This window comes from Haliotis asinina, chromosome 16 (assembly GCF_037392515.1).
Source record: "Haliotis asinina isolate JCU_RB_2024 chromosome 16, JCU_Hal_asi_v2, whole genome shotgun sequence".
NCBI lineage: Eukaryota > Metazoa > Mollusca > Gastropoda > Lepetellida > Haliotidae > Haliotis > Haliotis asinina.
Genome location: NC_090295.1, coordinates 40,775,547 through 40,789,436, shown reverse-complemented (window position 1 = coordinate 40,789,436; position 13,890 = coordinate 40,775,547). Strand labels below are relative to the sequence as shown.

The 13,890-nt window shown below is 40.5% G+C and overlaps 1 protein-coding gene across 1 annotated transcript; it reads left to right on the top strand.

Moving 5' to 3' along the window:
• Positions 1-2,931: 2,931 nt before the first annotated feature.
• On the top strand, positions 2,932-11,940 carry LOC137267878 (uncharacterized). Its single transcript, XM_067802323.1, has 13 exons — positions 2,932-3,055; positions 4,312-4,487; positions 4,858-5,125; positions 5,596-5,769; positions 6,034-6,221; positions 6,500-6,659; positions 6,920-7,031; positions 8,117-8,267; positions 9,031-9,175; positions 10,057-10,228; positions 10,632-10,822; positions 11,263-11,323; positions 11,852-11,940. The coding sequence occupies exons 2-13, from the start codon at positions 4,317-4,319 to the stop codon at positions 11,856-11,858; spliced, it is 1,800 nt and encodes a 599-aa protein (XP_067658424.1). The 5' UTR covers positions 2,932-3,055; positions 4,312-4,316; the 3' UTR covers positions 11,859-11,940.
• The last annotated feature ends 1,950 nt before the right edge of the window (positions 11,941-13,890 follow it).

Genomic DNA, 13,890 nt, shown 5'->3' with positions numbered 1-13,890 from the left:
TTTATGTTGCTAGTTTTTGATCGACACTGCAATGTACGAAGCTGATCGTAAGGCTTAAGGCAGAATTTGTGCTATTGTTTTGTAAGACTTCTGTGAGCTTGTTAATGAAAGCCTTGAAAACTCTTCTGTTGTGCTTTTATCAGTAGTATGACGCCACAGTCCACAACAACCCACGTACAAGATGTGAAGTAGTCTATGGAATATGTGCCAGTGATTGATATTAGGAGAATTTAACATGTAGCTTAACACCGCACTCAGCACCTTCAGAGGAAAGCATCTTTGTATCATGTAAAAGCACGTCTCGTCTAGTGCCAAACAGTACACAATAAATAAAAGTGCAAAGAAAGAACACACACTCTAGACTTTCATCACAAACAAGTTCCGTTTGGTGTAAGGGGGAACACAGTTTTGAATATCATATGAACCGATCACTGAGAATCAGTAAAGACACCAGGTCTTCGCGTATTCAGGGTAAGCATGTTAATATGGTATTTGTGGCATGATGTGACAGAGCTCTATTCCTACCATGAGACGTTGGCCGGTAAGTCTGATGCAGATGTTCCATGGTAACTCCAGAGAAGTGCCATCGATCGTCTGGATAGATGGCGGCCATTTGCCTTCAATGAACATAGCGAGTGAGCTTTGTTTTACGACGGTTTTAGCAGCATTCAATTTGTACCACGACGGGGAATACCAGAAATGGGCTTCATACCTTGTACCCATGTGGGCAGCTGAACCCCGATCTTAACTTTAAATGCAAAGCTATCCTACCATCAGCAGTGATTACAGGCAAACAGCTTCAGCTTGAGAGCAGCGTCATAAACAGTGATGTCCAGACGTTCTGTACCATTGCGATCAAGCAATGTGGTTTGATTTCTGCAAAAGTATCACCAGAAGGAGTATTGTTTAACTTCTATTTACGGTTGTGCAACTCTTATCTTTCTCTCGTCATATGATTTCATAAATGGTCGAACATTCTAGATGCCTCAACTATGCTTCGTCGGTACGTTTGCGCTTTTATTCCAGTTCAGCAACTTTCCTTCAGTAAATGTCTGGATGTTCCTCCAGTAGATGTATGTCTCTGGTCATTCAGTAAATGTCTGGTAAGTTCATTCAGAGGGCTGTTCGGAGGAGTCTAGAGGATAAAGCGTTCGCTATTCACGCCGTAGACCCGTGTTGATTCCCCACATGAGTACGATTACGAATAAAATTTTCTAGTGTCCCCCATCGTGATATTGGGAGGACTTGGTTAAAATTTGCTTAAAACTAAACTCACTCACTCAGAAGGGTTATTGGTTGGCGGAAGGCAACATTTTTTCTCAATCAATCATTGACATGTATCTGTACAATAATCAATTTGGAAATTAGAAATATGAGGAATATATCGTTTGAATGTGTTCTTTTGAATTGAATGTTCAATATGTTGATTTTCATGTTTTAATCTGGTATCTAAGGAAAATAACGTGTAACAGAACGAAACAAAACAAATCATTACCTCTAATTACGAATTCTTCTGATTGTTGAGTGATTTGTTATACTGATGATATTAGGGGAATTGAAGCCAACGTTGATGCTCACGATGTCAAGCACTGTGTTGTCTGATCCAGGCTGTATTATTTATATACTGTGGTCATATTGAATGGTACTCATTGCGACGTTACACAAGCAGGCAGGCAGACAGACAAATAGGTCTAATCAACGTCTGACAATAAGACTGAAATAGTATAAGGTCACTGTTCCATTTAAGAGACGTCTAATCATGGAAGTTGTGAATAGTGTCATCGATACCGTAGACCAATCGCAGTCTACCAATCTGAGTCTGAAAATGAGGTCATTAAGTAGAAAATACGTCCAATAAGGTTGACTTACTTACTTCTTATAACTAATACGGCCTGACATTAGCTACAGGTGAGTGTTTTTGTACAAACACGCCGGCATTTTATTGTCGCGAGAGATGTGATGATTTACTCGGATATTGTGTTCAGCTATATTCAGCTTTCAAAAATACAATAGCTGAAAGAAACCCAATCTTACGTTTGACTAGGTTTCGAATTATCTCACTTCTTAACAAATAGTATCTTGTTCTTTGTTTTTTCTTTCCAAGTCTTGAAGAAGAAGCAGAGATGAGACATTTTAAGCAAGTAACTCAATCATAATCAATAAAATGAGTTTTTCAGATCTACTTTTTCCATTGTCAGCTTGTTTTTTGGAACGTACAAAAAGACATGCAAAAGTGTGAGAAGACGTACATGTTATAACTAATGTTAATACGTATGTTTCTTGTAGGTAGGGGTGAAGTATTCTACATATGGTCAAGGTGTTTGTACACTCAAGTAGAATCAGAGGATTTATTTGTTTAACTTTGGTCTGAAACACAGTGGAGCAATAGAGGGAAAATAACGTCACTATACGTGATCCCTTTTGCCACCACAGATGCACCAGTATTGTGACAGTTTAGTCAAAGAGTTCTAATGTTTGAGCTCTCTAGGAAGTTAAAGGCAAGACATGTTTGGGGACACTATAATTACATGACCTGTGGCGACATCGACAATATGCTTCGTGACGACATATGGTTCATTCTCACGGCCTCTAGATTAAGAATGACAATGTACATATACTTGTGCTGTATCCACAATATTAACATGGAGAAGTTGCTTCAATAGCAGTCAAATGTAAAATCATCGACCTTGCAGTGGATAATAAATATATAGTCTGGCTCCATGTTGGATGAAACAAAATCTGAAGATGCTGGTTCGGCATGTACGCCGAATGTCAGACATATTCCCAAGTTTTCCACCGTCATTTCCTACAACCCTCACAGAGGGGCATGTCAGTGCGAGTATGTGATCAACATCTGCATCAGGCTCTTGTCACCTGGACATCTGCGATGCCAATTCAATGCCGGTTCTTCTCGTTTGACTGGTTGTGTGCACATGCGGCATGGATCGGACGATTAGATAGGCATATAAGGTAAAAGGTCAAGGTGCGGGATCCCAAGACAATAAATTGTATGACTTGTACGGACAAGTGTCACTTGATATCTGAACATAGGAAGGTAAGTATATCTTTGCTTTTGTTCATACATTTAACAGTATCTGTGATCCAGTTAATGACGTACCCAATGTCCAAGACTGAACGGAGATAAGACTAATGTATTCTTTATGTGCAAGGACTACATTGTACATTGTGCCATATGGTAGTTCCTCTAAGACATTATTCATTGTCGACACTGAACATGATTGGTTGGTTTGTTGTTTAACATCGCTCTCTTCCCACAGAGGTTACGTGTCATATCTTCCTACGAACCTCTGTTCTAATGCGGCGAGTGATTCGTGATTGGTTGCAATCAGATTTAGTTGTGCAATCAGTGACGTTGTTTCAAAAGTGATCATTTGTAAGGCTTCGGGAATTTCCGCATGCTTCGGGAAAGCTGTAACCTCTACCCCAACACGAGGTGCGAATGTGCATTCAAGACAAAACTCAGTCCTGTAATGGCGGATCAATGGCGTCTCCATCGCCCTCGTTAACGAGGGAAAAGTGTTGCCACTAAATGTTTTGCGCGTCACATCAACAAAAGCCTCCGTCAGAGGAGGTACACTTGGGACCTCACATTTGCTTGCATTAGTCATTTCGATGAAACACATGTTCTGATTGGACAGAAAGAAGGGAGATAATTAGTATTGCGATTTTTTGCCGCTAGGGGTTTTATGAAAACCGGGAAATATGACCTCTATCAGAACACAGATTCGTTGGCAGATAGGAAAAGTAACCTGTGTGGGAAGAGAATGGGTTAACATTGCACTCAGCAATATTCCAGCCATATGTCAGTCTGTAAATAATCGAATGTGGACCAGATAATCCAGTGATCAACAACATGAGCATGTAGTTACGAAATTGGGATACAGTGACATGTGTGAACCATGTCAGCAAGCTAAACCTCCTGATCCAGTTAGTCGCTTTTTATGACAAGCGTGGGTCCCTAGCCCGGATGTTCACGGGTATCACTGAACGTGGTCTATAGACCTCTGATGAAACGACACGCTGAGTTTTTTTTACACCGAGGCTTGTCCCAAACAATAAAAAATAATAAAATTCAAACCCTGTGTAAGTATTTAAGAACTAGTTGGTATATTCGAGAACACATCTAAGAATGTAATACACATAACCAGCCTGATCCAATCAGACTTGTAGCAAAGCATTTACGCAGATGACGGAATGTGTTTTATGCCGCATATGGCAATATACCAACAATACCACGGCGGTGCCGAAATTGTCCTCCACCAATTGATGTTGGTGTTTATTTCCTTTCAGTCACGATGAACGTGTTCGTCGTGGCGGCTATCCTGGCTGTAGGGTCCGCGGTGGAAGTCAAACTCAACAACCACTGGAACGGGGGTTTCCAGGCTAAGGCCTGTATTGGTATCACAAAGGAGCTTCACTCTTGGACAGCACATCTTCGTTTTGACCAAGCCGTCGACAGCCTTGACGTAATTAAGGCGCTGCTTCAACGTTTTCGTTAGCATTAATAACCGAGAAAATCTTTCAAAGATATCTAACGCATATGCATAATCCACAATGGCATAACTTTTCGTTAATCTTATTGCAGGTTTGGGATGGATAAACGAAACAATCACACTGTAAATTGTGAAGATACATCAAAATACACTGCATATGATATAGTTCTAATCCTGTCATTCGCAATATGATCGGACCAGAAGAACAGCTACTGACACAAGACAATATTCCTACAATTTGTCTCTTATAAGGAGTCGAATCTGGGTCGGTAGTGCGACAAACACACACATTAAGTTTGCGGTTACCTTAGCGTCTATCTGTCACATTTTTCTGACTTGGCAGATATGGACAGCGGATGCTAAAAAGTCAGATGGTGGGAAAGAATACGTCCTAACCAACAAGGCGTGGAATGCTGACGAGCATGTCGGAGATCAGCTATGTCTTGACTTCGTGGCTCACACCACGGGTGACATCACGCCCAAAACAACGCTGGAAATTGAAGGAATGGGAGGTGGCGTTGCGCCAACTTCCGGTTCCGGCTCAGTAACACAGGGCAACGGGCCCACCCAGCCTCACCAAGTAGCGACGATTCCACCAATTCCACATACAGGTCAGTGTGACACAATGTGATCAAAATTAGTTCGGGATTCTTGCAATTATTCCTTCCTTCCTTCCTTCCTTCATCCCCGGGTGAACTTACACCATTGCGTGCCCAGTCTTCAAAGAATCACCAAAATTCATTCACGATCCCTTACATTTTGCCAGGTCCTGGTATAGCCGGCAAAACATTAGGTGGTTTGATTCATACTATAGTTTGATAGTTTGATTCATAGTATATGTTTGATACACTAATCATACCAAGACTTACACATGATCATCGATACATGAGACACAAATAGTGACGTAAACTGCAACAAGATAAGAATGGGCATACTACAACGGTGCATTAAAAGATAAATTTCACCAAAGCTAATTTGAAACTATCGAATAAAAGCAGAATTTGATATATGTTCAATCTGGTTTTCTAGCATTAATCTCCAGTCAGCTCTAATTATCAAGGTATGTTTTCCATATTATCAGGAGGCGGAACTGCTAGATATGCTTACGGAGAGGCACTCGCCAAGTCCATCCTGTTCTATGATGCCCAGAGGTCAGGCAAACTTCCGGCCAACAACCCCATTCCCTGGAGGGGAGACTCCGCCCTGGGAGACAAGGGAGATAACGGGGAGGACCTCACTGGAGGATGGTATGATGGTGAGTGGGAACGTTCAGATTAGGGCAATGTATACTCATGATACAAATTCTTGTTCAAAAGTGCAAACAAATATGTTTACTTTCGCCTTACTTTTAAATTTAGATAATTATCATTCTATAACACTCCATGGTAGAAAGACAGACTTGAAACATATAGAGTTATAGATTGTCAAATGTCCATATCCTTTGAAAACGGGGCGGGTGGGCCACTTACAGGATAGGACTGTAATACAAAGGGTGAGATGTTACTAATTTCTCTTTCAGCTGGTGACCACGTCAAGTTCAGCTTACCCATGTCCAGCACTTCCACCGTGCTGCTCTGGGGCTATCTTCAGTGGAAAGATGCATACGCCACAATGAAGCAGACAGATATGTTCTTTGACATGATCAAATGGCCACTGGACTACTATCTCAAGTGCTGGATTCCCAACAGTGAAACACTTTATGCTCAGGTGGGTTATTCTTGTAAAGGAGTAGAGCTCGGGACCCGTCATCATAGTTTACTCTGTGCTAATGATTCCTGGGAACAGCTGCCGGTCGAAAGAGGTGGCTGCGTGGGCTGTGTAGACAACTATGGCTGTCACCTTGCCCCCTTACAAAATATTGTCATTACTGATTGCCACATTGCCACATTGACGCATTCACATAATCATAATACATATTTTGTCTATTATTTTTCGCATCACTGCTTCCAGTCATGTTTTCATATTTACTGTCTGATTTCCTCAAGGTTGGAGAAGGCAATGACGACCATCACTTCTGGGGACGTGCTGAGGACATGACAATGGCCAGACCCGCCTACAAACTGACACCAAGCAAACCTGGATCAGATGTTGCTGGAGAGATTGCTGCCTCTTTAGCTGCTGGGTATCTCGCTTTCAAGGAAAGAGGTGACACGTACTGAAATAATTATAAAGTGCCAACAAACTCATTTTCCAAAGGAGTAATAGTAGACGTATGATATGCTATCGGTCCTGAACAAGCCGTACTAATCACCTGACGTACTAATCATCTGACGTACTAATCACCTGGTATTAATCACCTGAAGTACTAATCACCTGACGTACTAATCACCTGACGTACTAATCATCTGACGTACTAATCATCTGACGTACTAATCATCTGACATACTAATCATCTGACGTTGCAGATGCTACATATGCTGCCAAGCTTCTGTCAACCTCCAAGGAAATCTACGAATTCGGGAAGAAGTACCCTGGGACATATTCATCGAGTATCCAAGATGCTGGCCAGTTCTACTCGTATGTATTCTTTTACGATCACTCTATGAGCACTGACTCTTAGATAGACAATGTATAGTTACAGCAATTATGTAATGTCTGCATTTTATAGTAAAGGAATCCGTTGGTCTGTGGTCCAAATGTTAAACTTTATCTTAGGTCGGCAAATGTTTAACATAGATAATTTCATCAAACATTGAAATGATAGACTGACGCTCATTCCATTGAATACGGCGCGATTTTGAAAACAAAAACTCACTCAATGTCTTTATACGTTTACATTGACATGTTTGCAAAGCATCCAAGATTACAATAGTTCAAAGGCCTTTGTTGGGATCACATCAATGCATGTAGACTTAAAGCAATACTCGTCGTCAGAAAAGAATAATCAATCGTTTAACACATATTTGTTGGGTTTTGTAAGTACCCAACCACAGTTAGAAACTGCTTTTGGCAATAAGTATGATTATCGCCCCGGTCTCTGATTGGGAGATATGGTGGCATGAATTATGTCATGAAAAAATACTGACATTCTTAAGTTTCGTATAACTTCTCATTCTTAACCTGATAAAAATATGCAAAATTGGAAATATAGACATGTATGTTCCATTCTGTGCATTTTCATGCTTCAACAGAATAAAATAAAAATAAAATACCTGTTCGTGTAGGATGGGGACATCAGATATAGATAAAGCAACAGGTTAGCGAATAATAGAGAATGTCAACTCAAGGCTTTACAGATGATCACACGCACAGGACAATTCGGCGTTATGGTTTTAGGTTTGGCAACCAGTGTACACTGGTGAACGTTTTCTGTAGTTAAAGGCACCAAGGGGCGTAGCTACTATTGTGAAAAAAACCCCAAAACTTGGACTTACACATGATCATTGCTACATACGCTGGGCAAGTCTTCAGTACTATCTAAATATAAAGTTTTGCAGCGTATCAGGCTTGCACGAAAAGGAATGGCTTGCTACACGCCTGGCACCATAATGATGACATCCAGTGGTCTGTTCTTAGCATGTTCATGGCGGGGCAACCTTATTCTGTTTCTGTGGATATTTACAATTAAACATTTGTGTGAACGTGATCTATTGCTACTCCAGATCAAGTGGTTATAAGGACGAGATGTGTGAGGGCGCCATGTGGCTGTACAGAGCTACAGGTGACAAGTCCTACCTGGCTGATGCCAAGGGATACCACGAGAATGCCTGGGCGTGGGCTCTGGGATGGGACGACAAGAAGATCGCTTGTCAGGTGATACAATGTGTTTACAGGCAACTCTTTCGTGACACAAATTGAGAGACGCATCTACGTGGATTGACATGTCGTGTTCCTAAATCTTCAGAATTATATAATTCTTGAACTATTTATTTCACATGTGTTTCTCAAAAGCAAAGTGTGAAAATCTAAATCTCTCTCCTGCTACAATATTGCAAACAGAACGCTGGGTATTTTACGGGAGTTTTCGTCATTTGCTGCCGCTTACAATCTCAACATTACCTCCCCATCCTATTCAAAATATCGAAATTATGTTTGAACCTATGAAAGTGTGAAATATATAATAACTCCGTCTAGTATTAGCATGGTGAATTATATATTTATATTATATATATATCGTGAAGGTATATTTTGGACGGTCTTTTTATACCGTATGATTTGTCATGTTACAGTCTCTCAGATCTGGATACATTTAAATACAATATCCATGATTGTGCATCAAAGTGTCTGAACAGTTTATTTCGCTGAAAAGCGGGTCCAATGTGATTCAAACACGTATAACACAATAAAGTGTCATTCTGTCGACACAAAGAAGAAGGAAGGAGAAAGAATGATATACACAGATGTTATGTAAATTTATGTAAATCGCTTGATCAAGGTGATGTACATCAGTTTCATTGCTAATCAGTATCTATGACTGATGGTCACATCACATTGTATTTCTTCTGTAGTGCTTGTCACAGATGATGAATAAAAGATGAGGAATGGGAATGTGATATCAAGAATGATTCCATTTCAGCTGCTTTTGTACGAGGCTACCCGCGACACTGCCTACAAAACGGAAGTGGAGGGTTTCTTCAAGGGCTGGCTCCCTGGTGGCTCCATCACCTACACTCCATGTGGACAGGCTTGGCGAGACCAGTGGGGCTCCAACAGATATGCAGGTTCATATCAACCTTAAACCATTCAGGGAAAGCTTTGGGTCCTAAGGGAATGAATATGACATACTAATGCAACAGACTGTCTTAACGCCATTGGTATAACTCACTGTGCTATGCATCCTTATTTACGATTTACCTTGTGTCTGTTGTTCCTTTTTGGTTACTCTTTTTGCAATCCGTTGATTAGTTTTTTTTAAACGAGGCCACAGTACACCTCAGTTCTACCTTCCTTCTTTATTTAAGAAATACATTTCTTTTTCTAAGATGCCGTATTTAATAATTTCCAAGCCTAATTTCGATTAATCTATCGCAGAGAACAAACGACGGTGACTGTGACCTAAATTAAGAATCCTCGCACAGGGCTAACTGACGCGCTGTTTGTTTGACGTGTCAGCCACCTACGTTAAGTCAAACGTTACTAGAAAAACAAATGATAATCAGTTTGATGACGGGTTAAATATCTTCTCTATATCATTTTACTTACATCTGTGATTCTCTTAAACAATACAAGTTAATATGACCGTCTCATTTCTACTACCAACGAAAGTTTAGATCGGTACATTCAGCTGAAGCTGACTAGTCATGCTGACATCCATCGTGACGTCGATTACATTGTGACGTAATGCAAAATAAAGTTCGATTACGAGGGGGCAGACTGGAATGGCGCACTGCCGTCAGCACATTGTGACGTAATGCAACAAGTGCACATTATCGTCTGATAAAGTATTGTCGGCTCCTTTGATCTTTCACCGAAGCATCTTAGAAGTTTACTTAACGCCATAATCAATCTACACGGTTCATGCTGCACTCCGCATTCGGTGATATTGTCACAGGATTTTTGGGCGTAAGTAAAATTTAATATCAACACCTCATTACATTCTCAGCTGATGCAGCATTCGTCGCTCTGGTGGCTGCCGATGCTGGTATTGACACTGCAACCTACAGGAAGTGGGCAGCCCAACAGATGAACTACATCCTCGGTGACAACAACTACGGCATCAGCTACCAGATCGGCTTCGGCTCCAAATACCCCAGGAGTCCTCATCACAGATCCGCGTGTGTTAACTTCATTATTATATTTTCCTATATAAGCCTGATTAACACTTCTAAGTCACTACGCAATCATGTATTCTACCGTGACTTTAGTAAATAGTGGATTGTGATTGGTTAATCAAAGTCATTCAGATGTATATAATCACGTTATATACCTCTGATTTTTCAACACAGTATGTATTTGTTTAAAATCTGAATAACGCTCATGGAAAATCAGAGATATATAACAGAATATTGCTTTAAAACAAATTACATTTAATTCTAAACCTTTTAAATCAGACGTATATAACAAAATTTTGCTTTAAAACAAATTACATTTAATTTTAAACCTTTCTCCGGAACCATGAACATATTTACAAAATCTCCTTCCTGCCCTACTCTGTGTCTGTGTTCGTCGACGCTTCAGTTCCTGCCCCGACCGTCCAGCTCCCTGCTCAGAGGCCAACCTTCACGCTTCCGGCCCCAGCCCCCAACTCCTCGTGGGCGCCATAGTGGGAGGTCCTGGTAATGATGACTCCTACAAAGATAACAGGGAGGACTACGTCCACAACGAGGTGGCCTGCGACTACAACTCCGGCTTCCAGTCTGCTCTGGCTGGTAAGTATGTCGGCTCTGGTGGGACGTGAACCGACAATGACATGCGGTAAAGCCCAGATACATATCAAGCCTAGGCTTTCAATATGGCAATCGTTTCCTGTTATATTCTGGTAACGTATGGATACACGAAACGGTCATGATGTTTACGCATTTATCTGATAAGTTGCTTGATGGTTACTTGATAGACTCACATTGTGGATGGAATTTCCTGTTAAATATCCAAGCTATGAAGATCAATAAAAGTGAATGAGTGAGTGAACCGATGACATGTGTCAACCAAATCAGCGAGCCTGACCACCCGATCCCGATAGTCGCCTCTTTCGACAGGAATAGTCGCCTTTCAAAAGATTAATGTAGGTTAATAAACTGCATAGCTAATAATTATAAACTGATGTTAAATTCAGATTCGTATTTGAGAACTAAGAGACATCTTCTTTTAGGCCTTACTCATCTTGTCGCCAAGAAGGAGCTGCCTGATGTTGGCAAACCAAAATGCCATGGGTAAGCACTATCTTATTGCAAATCTAAATAGCCGCCATTAATTGCAAGAAAGCATTTTATGAAAAGTAAATGATACCAAATTGCATAATTCTTATCCAATAGAGCGAGGGAATTATATTAATTGTATGGCATTAATATGGTATGGTTTGTTTTGAGTTTGCTGAGTCCCATGGGGTGCTCGTTCCTCTGTCAGTCGCTCTTCAATGTGCTTCGTCGGGTGGACCTGGAGGACCAAAACTTTATGACTGCCCTGTACTCGTTTATCCATTTCTGCCATTTCAATAGGGGTATATGTGATTATATGTCATGTGACCGGAAACTAACAACATGAGCGTGTCAATATGGCGTTAATGTGACTTATATAAACTATTCTTCAATATCATACATGAATATTTATCATACATACTTATGATAGTATTTCAGGCTCAAGAATTTTGATAGCCCCTCGTCCTATGCTTAGTAGAATGGAAATCTTCAATCTTCAATGTTTTGTAAGAATTGTGACATTATCTTTTTCTCACTTTTCAGGTCCTAAATGCAAGAATATACATGGGACGTTTACCAACGTTACACAATCCTAGTTAATATAATAAACTGTTTTCCTGCCTATTACCTTTCATTGTCGTTTTATTGTGACGCTGTTTCTCAAATGTGACACCTGACGAATACCAATAATACGTGACTGCATCGACAGAATTGGTCGAACCGATTCCATCAGCAAGCGTGGCCTTTTGGAAGGTTTTGGCAATTTCCGCAGACTGGACGGGCCACACGAGTGTCAACGGTTGTGACTCCAAGTGAATTTTATCAACATGATATCTGGGATTAGGACGGCCCAAACCACCTCCTTGTTTAAATGCATTAAAGCATGTTTGAGGGGGGATGAAGAGTAGAGCGATGATGGCATTGCTCTATGAAGGAAGACATACTCTGGAGGAAGATATGTAGCATCCTCGATTGACTCATTGAAACCACAGTGAGGGTACATTAGAGAAATGCAATTGGCAACTTAATTATTCCAAAAGAAACCAGTGGGACATGTTGCAAGTGGTTACAAGTGTACAATCTGGCAAAAAAGCAGATGCGGTTCTTCTCACTACTTTACTTGACAAAAGGCTGCAATGCATTTTAAACAGAAAGTGCCAGCCTGTATTTAGACAATGTAAGTCTTTCTCAATAATTCCCCTGAACTCCAAACACCAAAGTTTGAAATACCTGTCAAGACTGTCAGCGGGTGTAATGATTGGCGTGTCTTGTTTCAAAAAGAACGTGTGCGTTCATCGTCCTGTTTTGTAACCTTCGGGGATCAGATAAATCATCCCGCCTCTCAAAAACAGAGACTCTTTCGTTAACATGGCAACGGTCGTCTGGGGTGAAACTGGTGTTTCCTTTGTTTCCTATTCAGGTGCAACACTGATCACAACTGTAGAGAATTGTTTAGCATCATTTACATTATGCAAATCTTTTGAGCTAACTGCCAGCTCGTTCTATTTACCTGTTACGAGCGCTTCTTTAATATAATAATTTTGAGGTCCGGTTAATAATCCGAACAGGAAGTGAGTGTGAAACCATATGAGGGTCAAGATATGGGGTTGGCGCTGCGATGTTTCCAACAACCTAAAAAGCGATAATGTTGCCCAAAGTTTTGTAAGTAATAAGTACTTGCACCAATTCTTTAAGGAATGTAAATTCAACAATTGAGTTTTGTTTTAAATTAACTGAAACGTTATTGCTCTTTAATTTGTAAAGTAAAAACATTTCAAAATCCGGAAAATATGGGAACAAACACATGGGTAATGTATTTTTTAAATTTATTTAAAGACTTTGTTTTAGTATGTTTTATCATTTATTGAGCTATTTCATTTCCTTGGCAGGTTGTACCTGTCACTGTTGTCAAAATACCTGCCACCACTATCAAATATCTATCTCTGGAAGTCTTAAAAAACATAAATGTGGTAATTCATTATTATCTAAAACAATCTACTGACATTTATTCCTAAAGTGAGTGACACAAGCTAATAAATTGTCTTAGGCGCAGGAGCTTGTCTTTGCGAAAATTCGATTTCAGCATCAACCATATCCACAGACAACACACACATACAGCATGATTGCTGATAAAGCACCATGCGCTGATTAAATGTCTGTTGACATTGTGTATTATGTAATGGTGTTGAATGTATAGTAATGTTTTCGCCGCCAAATATTAACTGTTATCGTAAGCATGGACTGTTTGGTTCGCGTCGACACCTACATTCACAACATTCCAGTTCCAGAGGTTATCGATGGGAATGCGACCTCTGTAGCTGGCAGACCTGACCTTAATGAGAATGCAAAGTAATGGGACACACACATAAGACACCAGTAAGCTTCAGGTACACTTCAACAACCAAACAAAGCAACAAACAGAAGTGACACACTATTTGCATGTCCACGTTTAGTTGTGTAGAGAAACGTCAAACACACTGAACCCGTGAAGATTCGGGTTAGAATTGATTTTCAGTAACCCATGCTTGTCGTAAGAGAATATCGGGATTGGTTGACGCATGTCATCGGTTCCCAATGGTGGA

Coding starts and splice junctions, on each gene's coding strand:
- LOC137267878 (XM_067802323.1), top strand. CDS start 4,317: ATGAACGTGTTCGTCGTGGCGGCTATCCTGGCTGTAGGGTCCGCGGTG. Junction 5,770..6,033: donor CACTGGAGGATGGTATGATG/GTGAGTGGGAAC, acceptor TTTCTCTTTCAG/CTGGTGACCACGTCAAGTTC. Junction 7,032..8,116: donor GATGCTGGCCAGTTCTACTC/GTATGTATTCTT, acceptor TTGCTACTCCAG/ATCAAGTGGTTATAAGGACG.